Source organism: Manacus vitellinus, unplaced genomic scaffold (assembly GCF_001715985.3).
Source record: "Manacus vitellinus isolate BGI_N305 unplaced genomic scaffold, ASM171598v3 scaffold_3_pilon, whole genome shotgun sequence".
Taxonomy (NCBI): Eukaryota; Metazoa; Chordata; class Aves; order Passeriformes; family Pipridae; genus Manacus; species Manacus vitellinus.
In genome coordinates, this window is record NW_021940535.1 from 10,393,808 (window position 1) to 10,416,143 (window position 22,336).

Below are 22,336 nucleotides of genomic sequence, written 5' to 3' on the forward strand. Positions count from 1 at the left end.
CGGCAGCTGCAGCTCCCGAGGTGTCTCTTGGGAAGCTCGTCCTGGGGCGAGGGGGTGGCTCCTCGGGGCTGCGGGAGAAGGCGAGTCGCTGCTCCCGGGTCTCTGCTCTCTCCTGCCTTAGCAGTAGAGCCCGGAGTACTTCAATGACCCCTTTTTTATTATTATTATTTTAAAGGTGTCCCCTCTTGTTTTTTGGTTTTTTTTTTTTTTTTTTTTAGACGAGTACCAACTCGCCGGTGGGCTGCAGATCCCCTTTGGCGATAGGAGGGGGAAGAGAGCAGGGTACGGGTTTATTTGTACCGAATATAATTAATCACGGTCACTGCAGTCAGCGGGAGATAACTAATCTACTGCCTTGTGGGGCTTCGCTCTTAGTGGCATTGCATATTTGCCGGAGAGGTTATGCTGCTGCTTTTGGGTGTCACTGAAACGAAGCTTCCCCGGAGCTGGGAGCAATCAAATTAAGTTTTTTAACACCCACGTTACCGAAGTCTCGTAGCGAGCGACTTGGGCTCCTGGGATCTGGGCGGCGTGGGGGCTCGCACGCTGCGGGGGGAAGCGCCTGCTGCTTCCCGTGCCCAGCTGGGGGGACCATGGCGGCCCCAGCCTCCCGAATTAACCCGCTCCTGAGGTGTTTGGATCAACTTGCGGTTACTCCTAGTACTATCTAGGGCACTTATATTTCTGATTTCTCGAGGAATAGTGGGCTCCAGATGTGTTTGTTGGGTTTGTTTTGTTTTCCCCCCCAAAAAAACAACGAAAAAAGCTTAGTTCGTCTCTCTTTTGTGCATGATTAGTAGCTCCTGGAACAGCGAGTTTTCTTAAATTTAGCAAAACCTGGAATTCTTCCCTGGCTAAAACTTGACGTAGGACTTTGGGCTACTGCTTCTCGATTCTCTTCAAAGAAAAGCAAAAAACAAACCCTTCTCTGAAGATTCTCCCTTCTGAGAGGAAAGGACAATCTTGGAAGGTACCACGGGCAACTTGTGACTTTAGGAATAGCAGTGTTGATCTTTGTAATCAGCTACTTCTTGATCTCTTTCTCATGGTGCAGCCATTGTTCTGACACTGTATATTCCAGACATCTGTGGTCCTCCCATCCCCCAAAGTATGCGAGTGGTGAATGGAAAGAGGCTGGGCTGGTATGCTGAGGTCGACGGACGGAAATCAAGGAGGGGTTTTAGTAAAACAGGATCTTTATGTGCTGAGACTATAGTAAAGGCAAAGACGAGAAAACTACCTGAAAGAGTATCGGGATTTTCTTGATACTAAGCTCAGACACACCAGAGAGCAACTTGCCAGTTAGGATTTTGCTTCTGAAGGACAAAAAGGTACTACTGCAAGGCTCTAAGAAAAGCACAAGGGCCAAAACTTAGTGGTGTGTATTGAGCAAACTTATTTTGTGAATTTCAGTAGCAGTCCGGGAACCTAATGTTCGTCTTGCACTTTTAATAAGGAGGTGCTGACAGCTGCAGGTATGTGGCTACTGTGTGGATTGTCTAATGGCTGGTATGGTTGCAAATGAGGCTACTTAGGTATTCAGGCAAGAGTTTAAGGCTCTCGAAATTCAGCCATTCAGTACAAAATTATACCGTGTGTCTTCTTGTTCTGGGGTTGTTCTAGAGGAATAACATTTGCTTGTCTGTTAGTGCAGATATTTTCTGTTTAGGTATAAACTAATATGGGTGGGAATGTTCATGTTGGTCTCTATGGCTGATCATTTCAAAGGGTCTAGGAGAGAAACAAGTAAAAGCGTGTTGGAAAGGATAATGTCAAACTTATTAAAAAAACGACTTAATACAAAATAAAGTGTAGAAAAGTCAGTTCTTCAAATGTTGTGCTACAGCCTTATTAACCCCACCTTCCTTTTTCTTGCTTAAGTTATAAATAGACTGGGCTCTCTGTATGGTATATAGTCTACTACGGACACCAGGGTTTTGCTATGACTACGTGGCGTGTCAGTAACTGGCTTATCAAACCGTGGCCATGAAACCTGGTTGCCCGTCAGACATAGGATTTCTTTGTGAAACAGACGTCTGTCTTTCATGACTTTACATCTAAATCAGCATTCTGAAATACTGTGTCCTGAAGAGTTAAACTTGAGGTTTTGGGGATGTTAAGGCAACCAGTCAGTACTAGCGGCCTTCTAAACCAATTTTGCAGTCTTTCGAGGGGTAGAAAAGGAAGTGGCAAGAATGGGACAGGAAATATGGCTATTGTAAGCTTCTGTCTCAGAAACTGAAGTCTCAATGTGTGGTCTGAAACTCCTGGATAAGGATGTTTCCGCAAAATATTGTCTAGTAGGCAGACTTTTGATTTGATTACTGCAAATACAGCAGTAATCAAAATCACTTATGTTAATTCATAGTTAAAGCTGGTGATGCAGGGATTATGGTGATCATGCAGTTGCCTGCAGCAAAACTTGTTCTGTGACTCTGGTAGCCTGCATACCGTGGCAGGAAAATCAGGACTGACCTTACTTATCTTGCACATCATACTTGATGAAGCCTGATAAAACCTTGTGAGAAACTGTGCAGGCAGTTGTGACTTGCTCTTGGGTCCTCACAACATGTGCTTGCAAGCTCCAAGCCCAGTGCTTTGCTGGGTGATTGAGTGGGAGCGTAGAAATGGCAAACTCCTTGGCAGTAAATATTGTGTGTGACTCTTCTTGTCTCTTCAGATAAAATTATTATCCTGGTCACATAAGCAGGGCAGCATTGCTGATTTTCTAGTTAAGCATTGGAATCTTGTTTTGGGGTGCTTTGATTTTTATGCACCAACTGAATTGGTTATGCACCAACTTGCCAACATAAGGCAGCCTGGCAATGGTTAACTTTTAATATCCATTTCTGGCACTTGATTCCAAGGTAGAACTTGCTGTAGTCTGTGATCAGGCTGTAGCTCAAGAGGTTAATGTCATTAGAATATGCTGGCATTGTGTAGCCTGTGTTGCCTCTCGTAAGAAGAAAGGTGCCAGAAAAGTTGAGGTTTGTTTTTGTTGTGGTTGTTTGTTTATTTGTTTTTCTGACACTGACAGATAACTTCAAGTGCAGGGGAGAGAACTAATGGAAGTCTTTTTCTGGCATTTCTGTCTGTGTGGAACACCAAATTGATGAGGTGAACAGGTAAAACATACCTGTGGCTCTACCTGCCCTCATGAATCTGTTAACTCTGGTTTGATATGAAAGCAAATGCATCCTGTACTTGTGTTGCCTTGGGAAGTAGGGGTGCAAATGTTGCTTTACAGAAGAACTTTTTGTTCACGTTCCAAGCTGCTTTAGGAAACAATGTACACTGGCTGGATTAGTATTGCAGAAGTGAAGTGCCTGTTCTGTTGCTTAACACTAAATCAACTCTGGAACCTTGTTTCAGGAATGACTTTAGTTCACTTAAAGGTTGAAAGAGTTAATCCAGTATTCTACGTTGCTGCTTTTAAAAAATAGTATGAGCTAGCTGGATTTTGCTGGAGTTGGCAAACGCACAGTGTGCACTGTAAGTGTATTTGCTGGAACCAGCATTTCTAGGCTGACTTACTGTGCTAAATAGACTTGTATAAATTGGAGAAGTTTGCCAACTCTGCAGCAACTGTAGCAAGTAGTTCTGTATTGTCCTGGCAAAAATTCAGGTGCCCTCCAGTGGCCAGAAATCTTAACATCCTAAAGGTGCTGATAAATGCAGCTGCCTTGTCAGTTTGCCTTAATTAAAAGCGAGTTGAAGAAACATCTTTTAGTGTCAGACTTCATTAGCGTGTTTGTTGTTCAAACAGTACTTTCTGGAGTGTTGGTATGCCTATTGTAAATACATAGTTATTCTGACAGACAAGCAAAGACAGCCACTCTCAGATTCATAAGTATTTCATTAGTGTCAGTGCAATTATGACTAATCACTCTGGTTTCTTAAACCGGGGAGATTAATATTTAACATCCATGTTCAGGGCTGGCTACATGGTTGCAGCCTAAGAAGAACTAGATTATGGATAGATACTTCCTGGTTTGGAAGGGAGGTTGTTTTGCTAAATCGTTGCTGCGTTAGAGTGGAAGTTGATGTTTTAAGTTCTTCTCAAACAGGAGGGAAAAATACTTCTGTAACATGGTGGCTGTCAAGCAACTAACAACCTTGTTAATGATGTGCATGATCATGGTAAATCACTGCAGAACCATTAAGTGTCTTTTTGGCGCTCAAATCTGTGTGGGTGTAGACACTTAAAGGGCTCACAGTGGTTTGTTACGGAACTTTATTAGTGTTAAATGAAATATGGCATAGTATTTGTCCAAATTATCATTGATTGCCTCTAAATGGTCATGTTGGCAGCTTTTTTCTTTCTGTATGTGGCTAGGTAAGACTAAAAAATGAATGTGGACCCTGGTTACTGCCACCTCTACTACAGACATCTTAGGGATAAGTATGGGCACATGGACCAAAAGCTGTAAATCAGTGCAAATTTATTAAGTGAACCCTGCTGGCAGACTAAACCTTAGAAGCACTGGCTCACCCCTAACCAAGACAGACAGAAGTACACGATGTAGATACCTAACTGTGCTCTGCAGATGAAAGGTGGGAACTGTCTAAGCTGTGATAACAAAACTGTTTTGCGCAGCCACGAAAATACTCAAACCTAGTGAATGCTGCATGAAACCCCAACTGAAAATGTGTGCCAGCAACCAAAAGATCTCAAATCCACTGCTGAACAGAAGTGGCTTAATAACTGTTTTGAGGTTACTTTGCTTGTGTTTGCGGTGCTTAGTTGGTCAGAACAATTAAGACATGAGAGTAATTGGGTTGATAATCTTGGTATGAACTTGATGCAAGTTCATAAACTTGAAACTGTCATATCAGTTGCTGTCAAAAGATTATATGTACATTATATGGACGAGTTCATTACTTTTGTTCTCAAGCTGGATGTATAATGCCTGATTTTATAGTTGAAGCAGTTTTCACATCATAACATCTAAGATTTTTATCAGCTCCTCTCTTGGATAGTCAGAAGGATACTTAGGTACTTGGAGTCAATTTTGCCCAGTAATAAAGTGAAAGTTTTCTCTAGTGTTGCAGTACACTTGCCAATGAAAAGCTCTCTTAAATCATTACTTTCGAACATGACCTGATAATTTTTCAACTCGAGCATGTAGAAACAACCAGTAATTTCCATAGAGGACAAATAAATACCCAGTGCAGAAAGTGTTTTGTTTGCAGATCTTGTTAGAAACTGCTGGTATAGTTGCCCATGATTCTGAATATAAAGGATTGTGTTGACAGACCTCTTGCTTCTCTAGGTAAAGCGCAAAATAACTGTGCTGTGGATCCACACGCTTCAGTTTCTGAAGTGGCACGCTCCAGTGCTGTGATATTTCAGTTACTGCAGTGTAAGTGTACTTTTAAGCAAGGGTGTAGGTCTGTGTGAAAAGGTGCTGTCTTTACATTGCATAGGATGCCCAGCCACGTGCCTCTGGCAGTATCAAAAAAAAAATATATCTGTGGGTCACCACTGATAGTTGTGATAAATTATGGTGGTAGGTAGCTGCTACCAAGTCCCTTTTGACATATCTACGTGTCCTGTCGGTCTCTACTGAAGTTGCTCTAACATGTCTGTGCTAAAGAGTGAAGTACTGTGTATCAAAGGTATCAGCGAACCTTTGTGATATTGCCAGCTTCGTTTCTGGGGAGGCGTCCTGGCAGATTCTACAGTTTGAAAGCTTTTCTCTTAGAATGATTGTGCAGAATGGTGCCCAGATGAACTTTATTTCAGTAACTTCCCTTATGTGCTTGTTCTGAATTCTCTTTCAGGTTCTCATCATTTTGTGCATTACTTATTTCACGTGACTCTCAGAGCAATGGTAACTGTTGCTTCATTGAAATTTCTAATGGGCTGATTTTAAAAGTGTGCTTAAAACTTAGTAGCTGTGAAGACCGTGATGAATTGTGCAAGCTGTTAGTGCCTAATGCTGTGTTAGTTGCTCAGAGTGCTGTGCTTCAGGGACAGGCAATGCTGCACCTGAAAGATACCCATCTGGCAGGGAAATCTCCGACCTTTTGTTACCTGAACTGTTGGTGGAAAGTTGCATTTCAGTGATTGATTAAAACTGTGTATGTTCTGGGTGGCTTTCTGTACTTTGGGTGAGCAAAAGAAAATGTGTATAATCTGTTATAATCTCAACTGCACTTAAAGTTTAAGAGTTGTCACAGTTCAACCTTTGGCAAACTGGCTAGGAAGTGTGATTCTTTACTAGCCTGCTTTCTCTTTTAGGAGGAAGGGGACGGAAAAGCAGATGAGTGTCCTGTTGTATCAGAACACTCTGTAGTGCTCCACTTCTAGTGAAGGTGAAGTGTGATAGAATGGAACCTCAGAGGTTTGTTGTAAAGTTCTTGTGGCCCCTTTCCCTCTGCCACATGTGCTGAAGACTGGATAGATTCAAAAACAAGCTTGAATTTTTGGAACTTGTAGCCTGAGTCTTTCCTTCACTACAGCTAACTCAGTGTTTCAAGTCTAGTCAAGATTTCCAGATGCCTGCATTTCAGTTCCATTAAGCAGTTGTAATCAACTTGGAGAAGTCTAGCAAGAACAGAAATATTTACTTGCTATTTGTTTTGGCTAATGAGCATGTGAATAGAAACTCTACTCTGTGCTTTTAATTGGTCTAAGATTGCTGAGATGACTGAAAATAGACAGTCATAACACTTTGTTTTGTGCTGTAGCATCAAATGAACTCTTAAAAAAAGACTAGTGTAGGATGTTCTTTTGCCTTTGTTACAGGAAGGAATTTTTAGATAATTTCTAAGGCAGAAGACAAAGGCTGAAAAGCCAGAACAGTTAATGTAATAGCAAACTGGGATGCCCGAAGGAAAAAAAAATGAAGTGGAAACGAAGCAGCAAAGAACAGTGGCTGAAACAGAGGTAGCTTGCAGTGAGCCTTGGCAGATCTGTGTGTGTACTGTCAAATACCCCTCTTCCACTTTAAACCTGTGGATTATGTGGGCTAGTTGGTTGCCTCTCTCTGCATGTATTAAGGAAATTTAAAGCTAGGAAGTTGGAACCTTTTAACCTTTGAGGTCAGTAAAGCCTATACCATTCAATTTCATGATACTTGATAGGAGAAACAGATCTTAGACTTTCAAGCGTTACTAATAAGAGAATTTAAAGACCAAGTCAACACTGCTGTATATTCTGGGTTCAGAGTCAAACTTACTATGATCTGATTAGCTAAATCTAAAACAGAATGTATTGCTGTTTGCAAGGCATCTTCTAACTTTCTGCAGGCATCAGTAGAATGCATTTTCTGAAATATTCTAGCTTGGATAAATTTGAACTGGGTGGATTACACAGGATACTGAGTTTATCACTGGAGTGAAGAAGAACACTAAGAGTAGCTTATTAGTTGGAGGGAATGATGCTAAGTAAGCAAATATTGCTTGAGGAAATGACCAGAGTTTAAAATTTATAAATGAGTGTGTTCTGTTGCAGTCCAAGATCAGTAAGATTGATTTCAGTGTGGGCATGTGGTGTGGCATTCAGGTCAAGATTATTGGTAGCTCTTAGTTTTCAATGGAACTACTGAAATAGTTGAAGTTGCTACATCTTGGCACAACACTTGAATATAGTAATACTGCTTTATCTCTTGCCATGGCATTCCTTTTGAGATGGAAGTGAAGGCTGCAGATCAGTGTTTCTACCATGTAACCCAAAAGAAGGCAGGAAAGTTTTAAAGCTCTGAAGGCCCATGGTGGGGTTTTTTGTTTTAGAGGAAAAAGGCTGCATGGTGTGACTTGTTTCCTTTTGATGTTACATACTGTGTAAGTTATTTCTGTTTACTTAAAATACCTTGTCATAAGCCATCTGAATATATTTCTACCCAGTGTTAAATATCAGCCTGCTGAAAGCAGAAGGAAGGCTGACATTACTATGAAATACATGAAATTTTATATTCTGATTTCTGGTATAGATAACAGGGTAAATCCTAACTTTGCTATCTACAAATATCCAAGTAGTGCATGGCTTTGTTTAATACAATAATTTACAGCCTAAAACATCATTTGAGAGCCAGTTTTCAATGAGTTTCATAGTAGCTTTCGTCCATCCAGGTCCTTAAAGCACCGGTGTGCAGAAGTTACCATTGGTTGGGAACTAATTTCACAATAATCAATTAACCATCAATTGCATATGGATGATTGCAAAATAATCTGCACACGCTGCATATGGCTGTTCATTTTAGAGTGGACAAGGTGGCTGAGGACTGTAAATGCTAATACTTGAGACAGAATACGAGTGGTCTTCAGTATTGTTTATCCTTGATATAGAAATGTGATTAAGGAAAACTTGTACTCAATCCTGTGTGATACCTTTGTACAAGAAAAATTTTTTTTTTTTTTTAAATGCAAGTGTTCAGAGTGAAACTCAAGCATGTTATATGTTCCTATTTTCAAATAAAGTATCTTCTGTTCATTGTGTAGAAAATAATTGTAAACACAGGCTGTAATTCCTACAGTGAGCTTCTAAAATTCTTGAAAACACACAACACCAAAACTGTACTTCCAGGACTTCTTATCAGTCTTACAGAAGCATCTGATACATGAAGGGCCTCCAAAAATATACTTTAACCCAGGGCTCAATAGAAACCAGATACAAATCCTCAAAGTTTTCTTTTGACTGTCTCGGATGGGGGAAAAGAGAACTTTATCCCCATTTGGATAAGGAATAATAAGTTTACAACAGATTAGATCGTGTCTTCATAAGACCTACAAGGGTAGAAGCAGGTTTATTTGTTGCAAGATGTTTGTACAGTGGGATGGGTTAGACCAAAAATTACTTCTGGAGACAGGTCCACCACTTGTGCCTAAAAGTGCTTCTATACCATGAAAGCTGATATTTCCGCTGTCATATTGTCTTACTTGGATGATTCTCCATCCCCCTGTTTTCTAAAACAGGCTAACAACTTCCAGTATATGATTAAAAAGACTTTTTAAAAAAATCCTTAATTGGATGTATTTCCCAAATGTTCCACTTGAAAACTAAGGTTTATAGGAAACTTCTGCTGCATTAAGAGCGAAATATAAGGACTTGGGTCTTCTGTTCGGATAACTACAGCACTCATTTCCATGGTGTTATTAGTTGTGAACTGGTGTTCCCTGTGTGTTTTGCTACAGACTTTTGCAAAGCAGATACACAGGTAAGATCACTGTCAGGCATCTGCCTGAAACGAAGACCAGTTATAAAATCAGACCCAGAGAATCCTTCCACTAACACCTCTGGAATGGTTGCAGTAACTTCAGAGCACATGAAGAAAACCTATTTTCCAATATGTGAACTTCTCTCAGAAGATGATTAGGAACTGCTTGTCCTTTGTAAGAAATGTGTCATTCAGAACTGGTGATTAGTTTAGAGGTACAGTTGCTTTGCCTGTCCTAGATGAGATGTATAAAAACATTGTCAGTAAATGTGTTCCCTTTCAGTAAATCATGGTGATTGGATATATCAGTTTGGATTTCTCACACAAGATTTAGTGATATGCTGCTCTTGAGTAAAAAGATTCATGGAAGACTTGCAAACTGACTTGCTTTATAGTGACAGGGTCTGTGTGGGGGGAACTGCTTATCAGATCAGTCAGGTGTAGTTTAAATCAATCTTAATGGAAAGAATTGTTTAGATTTGAGAACTGCTGTAGGTTTGTTTATTTCCTTGGCATGTGCCCTAACTAGTAGCTTTTAAAAAAACCCAACCTCTGTTTAACCCAAAGCTGATGATGCTTGCTAAGCAAGTGGATACTGTCATGGGGCAGGAGGAGCTTTGAGTACCAGGTAATCTTCAAAAGCACTGAGGCTTATAGTAGCTGGCTGTTACACTGAAGTTTGTTTATAAAGTATACTGAGGCCTTCTGTCTCTTCCTGATGGTTGACATCTGTATGGCTGACCTTGACACTAATGTCACTAACTGTGTGTCCTTCAATTAATTTGAGTAGGGGTAAAGGACCTGATATATTTTTCATGGTTGAAAAATAAAAGCTTAATTATCATTGGAGTCGTTTGTTTGTTTGTGTTTCCAGTCCCCCACCACCTCACTCACATGTACTGATCCAGTGTGTCAGGAAAATGAACAGCACGAATGTTTGTACCCAGCCTGGTGGTGTTGCTCCCTTTGTAAGTGAAGTGGTTAACCTTGGCAGTGACAAACAGGAAGACAAAGTCAGCAGCTTGCCTGGACTCAGTTTATCCACTTGTAAAATAAGAAGAGAATGTGAAAGGAAAGATGGGAGAATGTTCAGCTACAGAAAATTTACTCTGGCATACCTTTGGTGGGCAGTTATTTTGAACTTCTAGGGTTAAACCCAATTTCCTATCTAAATAATTAAAAACAAGCTACTGGGAATTGCTGAGGGGTTACAGGTGTATGGAATGCAGATTAGGATGTTAGAACTTCATGGTGCAGGTAGCAGGCTGATCTAGAGTCAGTATTCCAAAGACTGAATGTCTGACTGATAATGCAGTTCTAAGTGCTTAATCATTGTTCTTCATTGCTATTTTTTAGATGTTCTTCAGCTTTATTTTGGAGTAGTGCTGCAGTTCAGTGGCTAGTATGGCCTGTTGGATTTTACCTAGTGGCACAGCTGTTCTTCTGATCTCTTCAGGCTGCTGAAATTGAAAAAGCCATTTCAGAGTGCAGTTGCTGTAAGCCAGTCACCTTCATTTGTGCAGAATTCAACAGCAGAAGGAAATGATAAATGTCGTTCCCAAGCCCCATATTGCATATTTGAATCCCAGGTGGTACTAAATTTCTCTAAGCATAGTCGCCGCTCTTAACATACTGGTAGATGAACCAGTCAACTTCAAAACTAGTTTGGTATTAATTTTTTTGGCATGGGAGGAGACTGGAAAGGTTACAATAAAAGTAGATCTTTTTTGTGCTAAGCGTACTTTGAATTCTGTATAGCAGCTAGATCTTGTGCAGTTTTCTGTTGCAAATGTCACATCTGACTGTGAGGAATACAGGGAGCAAAGATAGAAATCTTACTGCTGGTGCTATTCCGCTTCTTTCTGTTTGGAAGGTGTCAGTGGGGCTGAGCAAGTAATACGTTAGATCTGCAGAGAGCTATCAAGCTTTTGTAGAGGCACGTCCTCCACCTTAGTTACTCATTAGAATTTTTTAATTAATAGAACTGACAGCATGACTAAGTCTTTCCTTCCCCTTATCACTGTTACTCCCAAACTTTTAACAGCATGTGCTAGAGGGACTGAAAAAAAATGGCTGTATTGTCAGAACATCTTCCACGCAGATTGTGAGGAGTAGCCTCTGAGCTGGCTGGTCTCTTCCAGGCTGTGGAGTAGGACTGGTTTAGGGACCTAAGCGTTTCCAACTGCCTAACAGAGTACTTACTATATGTTGTGTTATGTCTTATATCTGCTTAATGCTGCTTATCTGCTGCAGATTTACTGTCCATTTTAAAAGAGCCAGGGAAGAGTTGCTGCCAAAAGTTGTGGGAATGCAGAGTCAGGACAAACAGCATTGGCATTTGTACAGCAAAGTAATAAGATTGCTCAGGAGCTGCTGGAGTATCTTGCAGCTGGCTCAGAGACAGTGAAAATACAAGTTTGCCTCAAAGTTGCCTCACCTATTCAGTGAGACTTTAAAACTGTAGGCCTGTACTTCTGAAGGAAACTTAAACTGGGAAGCCTGTCTTTACACAAATAGAGAGTCAAATGGACTTTGTTCTCCTGACAAACACTACTGCAGACCTGTCCTTTAAAGAGATTAGTGGCTTGCCTTTACTTCATTGTCCAGGAATGTTTGATCAGCACAGCTCTAACACCTAACTGGCACACTGAAAGCTGATTGCTGCAAGAGATGGTTTTGCTGGCTGCACTACTTACTACTGCAAATGTTTCTGCTTGGCTGGCTCCCGGGATAGGCTGTCACCGGCTCTGTGTCTGCGCCGAAAACAGTGTTGGTCCAGGGCGGGAAGGGCAAGTGAAATAAAAGTTGTGGCGCTGTAGCCTTGTATTTCTCTTTCTGGGTTAGTGAAGAGACAGCTGAGACAACTGCAGGTTTATGGTACAGATACTTCCATGCTACTTGGTGATATCAAATGGAAGTGCATGCTGAAAATCTGGATAGGGCATTTGATCATATTTCAGCCTCCTGCTCCCAGTTATCTTGGCTTTCCGTGCAAAAAATAAAAGTGAGTTTGGTGACTCAGTGTGTGTGTAACTAAAGGACAGCATTTTTTTTGTTGTTTTTTTTAATGAGGCTGGTTCAATTTTCAGTTTTGACTTCAAGGAAGAGTTTTGTGCAGGAAGAAACCTTTCTTCTTGTGGTACAGAAAAGGGGTAAAGGAGGAGGTGCCTAAATAGTTATAATTTAACTATTAAGGTAGTCCTTGTGCCACTGAAATAATAGCAGCTTGCTTTAAATGGTCGTTTCAGCTTTCTCCCTGAAAATTCATGTTGTAGCCCTGTATCAGTTTTTCTAGTATCTTAAGAGTAGTTTGTCTTTGAGGGAAATGAGGACGTCTGACATTTAGCCCTTGTCTTTGTGGCATGTCCAAGCTGTGGAATTTAATGTCTGGACTTCATCTTAAACAAGGATAGAGGACTAAAAAAATAGCTCTGTCATGGTCAGTCTTCAACTCTTTCTCTTGCAGCTTTAAGAGGAGAATATATCTTACATATATTCTGACAGAAAAGGTCTGGGTGATACATCATGTTCTTTAGCGTGTCTGTCCGTGGGGGTTTACTAATTAGCATTTGAGTATACTCACTGTAGTAAAGAAATGGCAAGATGTGGGAAGTCTTAGTTTGCAATTCTAGTGTTCTGATGTGAAATCCTGTCTTACTAGCTCTGATTAATGTTTAATAAGTTCTAACTTTGCTCTTTTTTAGAATCTCTGAAAGGGAGCAGGAGAGAGTTCTAGGAGCATAACAAAGAAGATGGCAACTCAAGGTATGTAATGCACTACAATTTCTGTTACTAGAATATAGCACGCTCCTTATTCCTCTCATTTAACTTTTCAAAGTCACTTGGATTGAATAACGTCTGCTCTACTGCAGTAATTAATACCTTACCCTGGAAATCAAACCTGCAGACAAGTTTGTTGTCGTAAGCATTTTGGGTCCCTTAAGTACAGTCAAGTACATAATCATAGTATGTGGAAAAAGGAACCTTTAAGCAGTAGATCAGGACAGTAACAACAGCAGCGATTGTTCTGCCTGTTTGTCAGGTTTAGGTGTCTGCATTGGCTCGAAGTACAGCCTCAGTTTCAAATTGCTGTCTCACTTGCTGTGCTGGGTTGTGGTAGTAGTTTATAGCAGCTTATTTTAATTTAAAATCTGTGTCATCTCTTGTAGGATTAATACATGCTGGAGTAATTAAACTAAACTTAATTGTTCAACAATGATTTCTTACAGCTGACTTGATGGAGCTGGATATGGCAATGGAGCCAGACAGAAAAGCAGCAGTCAGTCATTGGCAGCAACAATCATATCTGGACTCTGGTATCCATTCTGGTGCCACAACAACTGCTCCCTCCTTGAGTGGCAAGGGAAATCCTGAAGAGGAAGATGTGGACACAACACAAGTGCTGTATGAGTGGGAGCAGGGATTCTCTCAGTCATTTACCCAGGAGCAAGTTGCTGGTAAGGCCTTTTCTATTACACTGGTTTGCTTAGACATGCAGTTCAATGATACAGAAACCCAAACACTCAGTTATTACCAGTCTAGAAGATGAGCTTTTTATTCCTTGTTTGAGGTAATGACTTACCTTGTTTTTCAGATATTGATGGCCAGTATGCAATGACAAGAGCTCAGAGAGTGCGTGCAGCTATGTTCCCCGAAACGCTGGATGAAGGAATGCAAATCCCATCCACGCAGTTTGATGCAGCTCATCCAACTAATGTGCAACGCCTGGCTGAGCCATCCCAGATGTTAAAACATGCTGTTGTTAATTTGATAAACTACCAAGATGATGCTGAACTTGCAACTCGTGCAATCCCAGAACTGACCAAACTGTTGAATGATGAGGACCAGGTAAGCATTTTCTTTGGCTCCAGTGCAGCTTGCTTGTGGGGTGGCTTCAATAATGTTAAAACTAAAACCTTTCTTCATATATTTCTGTTAGGTGGTGGTGAACAAGGCTGCAGTTATGGTTCATCAGTTATCCAAAAAGGAAGCGTCTCGCCATGCTATTATGAGATCCCCTCAAATGGTGTCTGCCATTGTACGTACCATGCAGAATACAAACGATGTGGAAACAGCCCGTTGTACTGCAGGTACACTACATAATCTCTCACATCACCGTGAAGGCTTGCTGGCCATCTTCAAATCAGGAGGCATCCCTGCTTTGGTTAAGATGCTTGGGTATGTGACTACTAAGACAGTACTTGTGCTTTACAGTTGGGTCTGGTAGGAGCAGGTGCTCATAAGGTTTTTCCCTTCTTTAGGTCCCCAGTGGACTCTGTGCTGTTCTATGCCATTACAACTCTTCACAATCTCCTGTTACATCAGGAAGGAGCCAAAATGGCTGTCCGTCTGGCTGGTGGGCTGCAGAAAATGGTGGCCTTGCTCAACAAGACAAATGTCAAATTCTTGGCCATCACAACAGACTGCCTTCAGATCTTAGCTTATGGCAATCAAGAGAGCAAGGTAGGTGCCTTTGCCGTTGGAGTAGTTTAAAACAAGCAAACTTGTGATGAATGACCTGACACTTCTTGTGTACTGACCTTATTCTGAACCTTGAGCCACGTGTGGGGTTTTTGCCAGTCAGTCCTGACCTTGCAAGAGGTGTGGGATGCAGGAATTATCTTGCAGAAATGCCGTTGTGCTTATAGTGAGACTGTAAAACTTACAGACCATATCAGAAGATGGGAATGGCTTTCTAGGGATCTGTAAACTATGAGGGGTGCAAGCCAGCAACATTTGCTACCTGCTGATATGCGTAGGAAGTGACAGATAAAGGTTATTTTTGTTGTCTTTCAGCTGATTATTCTGGCAAGTGGTGGACCCCAGGCTTTAGTAAACATAATGAGGACCTATACTTATGAGAAACTATTGTGGACCACAAGTAGGGTGCTGAAGGTGTTGTCAGTCTGCTCCAGCAACAAACCAGCTATTGTTGAGGCTGGTAAGTACCTTGTACCCATGGGAGCTTAAAAATCTATACAGTACTTCAAGGTCAGTTAATTCCACCAAGAACAGAAGCTGCCAGCATCAAAAAATGAACTTGAATTGGTCCTTAAGTCCATAACTAGTTTTGGAGGCCTTTAGTGTACAGAAGTAAAAAAGGGTGGCTGTTTTAAGTAATTCTACTGTTTTGTTAGCTGGGTGGCTTTAGTGGCTGAGTGTTGTCAGAATGGTCCCCTTGGAACATGCGCACATTTAAAAAGCCCAGTGTCAGAAAGAGGACTTGGGGGTTTGGTTTTTTCCTATCTGATAAAGGGGCTAGCCATATTACAATACTAATGACGAGAAGGATCCAAAAAAGCTTGTGAGATATGTGCTCACACCCTAAGGAAGAAAAAGACCGGACTGCTCACAAGATGAGCATCAGAGTATGGTGTCAAATCTGAGTAATGCTGTCAAATCTGTCCCATCTTCTAGGTGGGATGCAAGCTTTGGGACTCCACCTCACAGATCCAAGTCAGCGTCTTGTCCAGAACTGTCTCTGGACTCTGAGAAATCTGTCAGATGCTGCAACAAAGCAGGTAAATGGCTCTGCTGAGGGATCAAGAGCAAAAGTCAACATAGTGGAAGAAAAGAAAGACTTAACTTTTTCTTCTCTCTTTTTTGTAGGAAGGCATGGAAGGCCTTCTGGGAACTCTTGTTCAGCTTTTAGGGTCAGATGACATTAATGTTGTGACTTGTGCCGCTGGCATCCTTTCTAACCTTACCTGCAACAATTACAAGAACAAGATGATGGTGTGCCAGGTTGGAGGCATTGAGGCTCTTGTGCGCACGGTTCTTCGGGCTGGGGACAGAGAAGACATCACAGAACCTGCTATTTGTGCGCTCCGTCACCTCACTAGCAGACACCAAGAAGCAGAGATGGCTCAGAATGCAGTACGTCTCCACTACGGACTCCCAGTGGTGGTTAAACTGTTGCACCCACCCTCACACTGGCCTTTGATCAAGGTAAATAATGGTTACCAGCTGTCAGCACTGAAAACTGTTGCTTTTTAAAATGTTACTTTATATGTGAAAAATACTGTGTTCCCAAGGCGTTGGGGAATGCAATTTGTCTGATGGGAAAGTTGCTTCACTTGAGCTAATTAGTGTTGTCTCTTAGAGATTTAAGCATCTGAAATCAGCTGATTAAAAGAATCACTGAGAGCAAACACATACCCATTGTGCTCTTTTATTCCCCACCCCCTTTCTTACCCACAGGCTACTGTTGGCCTGATCCGCAACCTGGCTCTCTGTCCTGCAAACCACGCCCCGCTGCGTGAACAAGGTGCTATTCCAAGGCTAGTGCAGTTGCTGGTTAGAGCACATCAAGACACCCAGCGACGCACTTCCATGGGTGGGACACAACAGCAGTTCGTGGTAAGCGGCCACCACTGATGTTACATCTCTAAAGGTTGTCTCTCAAACTCATTTGTCAGTGCCCCTCAGCCCTGTATTGCTTGGTATAAAGAACTCTTGTCTTATTTGCTCTAATTCATATTGTTCTCTGTGTGCTGATAATTCTCTCTTGGCAGACCTGAAATTTTTCTGAAATAAACAAGAATTCCAAAAGCATGGTTCTTATTTTAGTAAGAACCTCTTGAGCATTTAATTCTGAATGCTATAGATCAGAGTACTGCCTACTCTGGCAAGGCAAGTAGTTCTCTACCAGGAAGCCAGAACTGCTTCATCCTTCTCAGAAGAATGGGTTTAAGAATGCTATCACAGCTTATTGCATATTGTCAAGGGTGCTTAGAGTTGTAGAAATACTGAGAAGTTGTGCAGGATCCATACTTGTTACCTGTTTGGGTGCCAGGTCAGTGTGGCAAGATCAGTCTCAATTTGATTGTTTTTATCCCATTAAACACATTAGCAAAGGAGAAGTCGTCTTAGTGTGGGCAAATGAAAGCAGCATCTACTAGTACAGGAGCGTAGTTAATTCGTGCAGAGACAGGAAGGGACCTCTTAGTTACTGATAAGCACTGTTTCCAACTTAGTATGTGCCAAGCTAATCCAGGTTGAAGAAAAAGAGATGGTGTTATTAGACATGAAGTTCATCATAAAAAACACTGAGGTGTTCCACTAAGATGCTTCACTTACTGAATTTGGTTGGATCTACTTGTAGCAGAAAAATGTTAAGTTTGAAAACCAGCAGTAGATGGTGGGTATGAGCCCTGTCAGGGAAAGGGGTATGTCCAGGGGACAAGTTTGGTTGATTTCTGAAACAGGCTGATTGGCTTTTTGCCAGTCATTTGAGATCATGTAGTATCTCAACTTCAAAAAATGCCTTTTCTTTCCCTAACTAGGAGGGTGTGCGTATGGAGGAAATTGTCGAGGGCTGCACTGGAGCCCTGCATATTCTTGCACGTGACGTTCATAATCGAATCGTAATCAGGGGTCTAAATACCATTCCACTATTTGTGCAGGTAAGTAGGAGCTCTAGACAATGCTATAGCATGTATTAGGAAAAGAAGTAAAATGACTCTTGTGTGTCCTGGATAGAACTGCTAAGTCAGAGTGTGCTGAAGAACTCGTTTCAAGTAGAAGAGCTAAGAACCCCATGTGTTTTGGTTGCAGTTGTTGTACTCTCCCATCGAGAATATCCAGAGAGTAGCTGCTGGTGTACTTTGTGAACTGGCTCAAGACAAGGAAGCAGCTGAAGCAATTGAAGCTGAAGGTGCAACTGCCCCTTTAACAGAACTGCTTCATTCTAGGAATGAGGGTGTTGGTAAGTGAACCTAAAAGACAGGTTTCATATATGTGTTAGAAAAGTTGCTAGAAGTCTTGACCTCTGCTAAAATCGCTTGTCCTTTTGACAGCAACATATGCAGCTGCAGTGCTGTTCAGAATGTCTGAGGACAAACCACAGGACTATAAGAAGCGACTTTCGGTTGAATTGACAAGCTCTCTGTTCCGGACTGAGCCAATGGCTTGGAACGAGGTGAGTCATGTCTTCTGTGCTAATGGTTCCTTGGGGACACCTTAGTTCTATGTCCTCTCTTCTTCCAATAGTGAAGTATAGATGCCCCCAGTGATATAGGCCCAGCTTTATACACAGCTGTGTGACTGTACCTTCTTGACTCTCTACGTGTTCAGGTTCAGTGAACCTGTGGTGAGCAGCCTTCAAGCTGCTTCTTCACTTGCAGATAGGAAGTGTCCATTCTCTGATGGTGCTAAAGTGTGCTAGTGTGCAAAGCTGTATACAAGAACTTTGTACTTTTCTGTGCTGCTTGTCAAAGTCTAATGAACTCTGGATGCAAAAAGAGAAACATGAGTGATATGAGGGAAGCATAATATAAAACATAACACGTGAGGCTTCTATCAAACCAACAATGTAGGATTAGTAATCTTGAAGGGGGGATGCAACTTATGCTCTTAGAACTGAGTTTTCAGACTTGACTATGTTTGCAGGCTGATTATCACACATTGCCTTTCCTCGTTCTTAAAGGAACTACACAGTAAATTGAGACTGAAAACAAACTGTGTGCAAGGGGTAGAAGGGAAGGGGCTTCGTTAGTTCTTTGTCTTCCTGCAGATTCTTTAGATTCAGAAGCCTAGCTTGTCTTATCTTGTATGTATCTACTACATAAGGGATAGTAACCCTTTGTATTGTTTCAGTGTTATGTCTCTGTTTTCCTGAAATCTGTATCCACCACAGGAATTGGGGGGGAGGGAGCTAAAATGGAATATCTCTTTGAGACTGGAGTTAAGCAGTTTCTCTGCAGACAGGCAGACAATTACTTCTGTAATTGAACAAATGGGAAAGGTTCCTTCAGAACTCTTAAAAGCTCTCTTGCTGACTTGGGAATATCCAAACAGCTGACTTGCAGGAGTTAGGCAGATGTACCTGAGGGGTGTTCCCAGACCTGCCCCATCTTTTTCCTTCCCAAAGAGAACCCTCCTTCCAGTGATCTGTGGATTCTTGTACCTAAATCTGGCTATTTCATGTTGCTTATTATACCTATATTAGATGCGGATGCTTAGCTAAAAAGGCATTTCATGTTCGCAGCAGTGCTGCAGTGCTCACTGCAGAAGAGTTGCTCAGAGGGATCTTGGGATGAGTTTCACAGCTTTTTAAACTCAGAATTACTAGTGCTGGCTGAAAGACCTGATGCTAACACTGTTTTGTCATTTTTTTGTGTACATGTAGACAGCAGATCTTGGACTCGATATTGGTGCCCAGGGAGAACCTCTTGGATATCGCCCAGATGGTAGGTCTCTGCCGTTCCCCTTGACTAAACTTATGTTGGATGAAGTCAAGTCACAGATTTTTAAAGGAGAACTGCAAATGAGTGAAGAGTGAATTTACTCTTCAGCAAGGTATTGCAAACTGACAGGCAGATGGGGAACTGCCATTTCAAATAACCAGTTCCTGCAACACCACTGGCAGCACTGAAATGGGAGCTGTATGAACATGCAAAACTGGTGTCTCTTGTCTGAGTCCTGTGGGAACAGCTCCCGCTGAGCTGTTGTTTACAGAAATCTTTTACATTCTTTACAAATGGACTTGACAATTCCAATAGTGCAGTTTTTCTTTAAAACAACAAAGCTGTTATTGAATGCATTAGTCTGAAAGTGTCTATAGACTTGAACGCAAGCCTATCCCTAAGGATTCTGAGCTATTTTTGACTAGTCTTTTAGAAGCAAGTCTAGTCTTGGAGCCTGGTTTTGCTGCAGTATTGTTGAATTTTAGTACCGTCGATTGTGCAGACTAATGGCTTGGCTGGAATCTGCTCGTGCTTCTGACTGCAGTGTGCTTTGTCTGCAGAATCATACTGGAAGGCTGTTTCAAACAATGGAATAGCCATTAAGGGCAGGCAACAGATTGTGTTGAACTTGGCTGAACTAGAAAAAAATTAGATGGCTACACGATCTCCTCACACACTGATACTTGCAGCTTCTGATGCATCTAACATCTGTTAACATTATGCTTTTTTTCCCTCTGCCACCTTTAACTTTCTTAGATCCTAGCTACCGTTCTTTCCACTCTGGCGGATACGGTCAGGATGCCTTGGGTATGGACCCTATGATGGAACATGAAATGGGTGGCCACCACCCTGGTGCTGACTACCCAGTTGATGGTCTGCCAGATCTTGGCCATGCCCAGGACCTTATGGATGGGCTGCCTCCAGGTGACAGTAATCAGTTGGCCTGGTTCGATACTGACCTGTAAATCATCCTTTAGGTAAGAAGCTCCAACCTTGAATTTAAAAACAAAACAAAAAGAGAAAAACAGCTGACTGGACTGAGGACTTGGTTGGCAGGGAGGGATTGGCTCGATTGGGTCCCAGTGTGCCAGAATAATGAATAAATGCTCTGGAAACACTCGATCAGCACACTCCAAACTGACTTCTGCCGTGAAGTGTGGAAGTAATTAACTGTAATGTCTTGTGCACTGGCTTCATGCAGTCTTCACGTGTTAGAACAGCCCTTTACTACTCAGGAACACTGACACCTGTCTTTTTTCTCTTTGCAGCTGTATCATCTGAGTGAACTTGCATTGATTGGCCTGTAGAGTTGCTGAGAGGGCTCGAGGGGTGGGCTAGTATCTCAGAAAGTGCCTGACACACTAACCAAGCTGAGTTTCCTATGGGAACAATTGAAGTAAACTTTTTGTTCTGGTCCTTTTTGGTCGAGGAGTAATAATACAAATGGATTTTGGGAGTGATTCAAGAAACGAAGAATGCACAAGAATGAGTTGCAAGATGGAATTTATCAAACCCTAGCCTTGCTTGTTAAAAATTTATTATTTTTTTTAAATCTCTGTAATGGTACTGACCTTGCTTGCTTTGGAAGTAGCCTTTCCTTTTGCAGTAATTGTTGTTAGTTTTTTTTAAAGTCTCTCGTAGTATTAAGTTATAGTGAATATGCTACAGCAGTTTCTAATTTTTAAGGATTGAGTAAAGGTGTAGAACACTAATTCATAATCGCTCTAACTGTATTCTGAATAAAGTGTAACATTGTGTAGCCTTTTTGTATAAAAAACTAGACAAATAGAAATGGTCCAATTAGTTTCCTTTTTAATATGCTTAAAATAAGCAGGTGGATCTATTTCATGTTTTTGATCAAAAACTTTATCTGGGATATGTCTGGGTAGGGGCCAGTAAGAACTGTTTATTTGGAACCTTGTATTGGACAGTTTACCAGTTGCCTTTTATCCCAAAGTTATTGTAGCCTGCTGTGATACAGATGCTTCATGAGAAAAATGCAGTTATAAAATGGTTCAAAATTAAAGTAAACTTTTAATTCACTCTGTGTCAAATTATTTCACATCACAAAGTTTATTCATGTGTGTTAACAAGTCTCCTAAAAATCATCCTGGAATTACACAATCATTTAAGTACTTCAGAGGAGGGAGTCAAGAATCATTTCCTTTTTCATCCCACTATGAAATAGTTACCCTTTGGAGCTTGGAGGTTTCCTACTGCACTCCTCTGAGGCAGTATTCTTCCCCTTGCCTTGCTGCTGCTTTGCTTTGGCAGGTTCCTCAGCGTGGGGGAGGTCTAGCCTAGCAACTACACTTTGTGCCTGGCCTGCCAGCCCCACGCTCACTTCTGGGCTTCAGAAAGTGAGAACAGTGTCTTGCCTCAGTTCCCTTCAGCAGTGTGCTGTCACAGGGTCAGTGAGATGAAGATCCTTTGTGTGCAAGCTGTCAGCTGGTTCAGGAGCTTAAACCCATTTTCAGGTGTCCTCAGTCTTCAGTTACTGTGCAAGATAAGACTTGTGTGTAACTGACTCCTCTGGAGGCTGCACCTGTGTGGCTGGAAGCGGGAAAGTGGTTCTGAAAGTGCCGCCTAAGCCATAGAGAGCACATCTGTACCGTGCAGCTGTCACCAGCCTCGGCGGGAGCAAAGGCTCCCAGTCACTTCCACCTCAGGCAGCAGTTTGCCGGCAGGAGATCAGAGAGGGCCTTGGCTGCAGAGGCTCGTGGCTCAGTGTGATGGGAGCTGAAGGGAAGCACACGCCAGAGCACTCCCCTTCTCCCTTGCAGACCAAAGGCACTGCAGCTGCAGAGGGGAAAGTCTCACCCAGTAACACACTCTGTTCCTCTCTGCCACACTCCCGCTAGACGACCCTTACTGTAAAACACTGCACCAAATAACAACCACCACTGAACTTTTCCCCATTCCTAGTAACTCCAGCTATTAAGCTACGAAAGATACACAGTGATATTTGAAGTAATATGAGAAAATAAT

At 41.8% G+C, this 22,336-nt stretch overlaps 1 protein-coding gene across 2 annotated transcripts; it reads left to right on the forward strand.

Annotated features, from left to right (window-relative positions):
* Nucleotides 1-256: 256 nt before the first annotated feature.
* On the forward strand, nucleotides 257-21,390 carry CTNNB1 (catenin beta 1). 2 transcript variants are annotated; one of them, XM_008931204.3, is made up of 16 exons: nucleotides 264-282; nucleotides 12,866-12,926; nucleotides 13,391-13,618; nucleotides 13,756-14,009; nucleotides 14,101-14,339; nucleotides 14,423-14,624; nucleotides 14,958-15,102; nucleotides 15,579-15,682; nucleotides 15,771-16,109; nucleotides 16,362-16,520; nucleotides 17,447-17,566; nucleotides 17,718-17,868; nucleotides 17,960-18,081; nucleotides 19,291-19,351; nucleotides 20,105-20,325; nucleotides 20,617-21,390. In XM_008931204.3, exons 2-15 carry the CDS (start codon nucleotides 12,914-12,916, stop codon nucleotides 20,311-20,313), a joined length of 2,346 nt encoding a protein of 781 aa, XP_008929452.1. In that variant the 5' UTR covers nucleotides 264-282; nucleotides 12,866-12,913; the 3' UTR covers nucleotides 20,314-20,325; nucleotides 20,617-21,390. The 2 variants fall into 2 exon arrangements, with proteins under 2 accessions (XP_017930869.1, XP_008929452.1); XM_018075380.2 differs by lacking the exon at nucleotides 20,105-20,325 and having other exon boundaries at nucleotides 257-282.
* The last annotated feature ends 946 nt before the right edge of the window (nucleotides 21,391-22,336 follow it).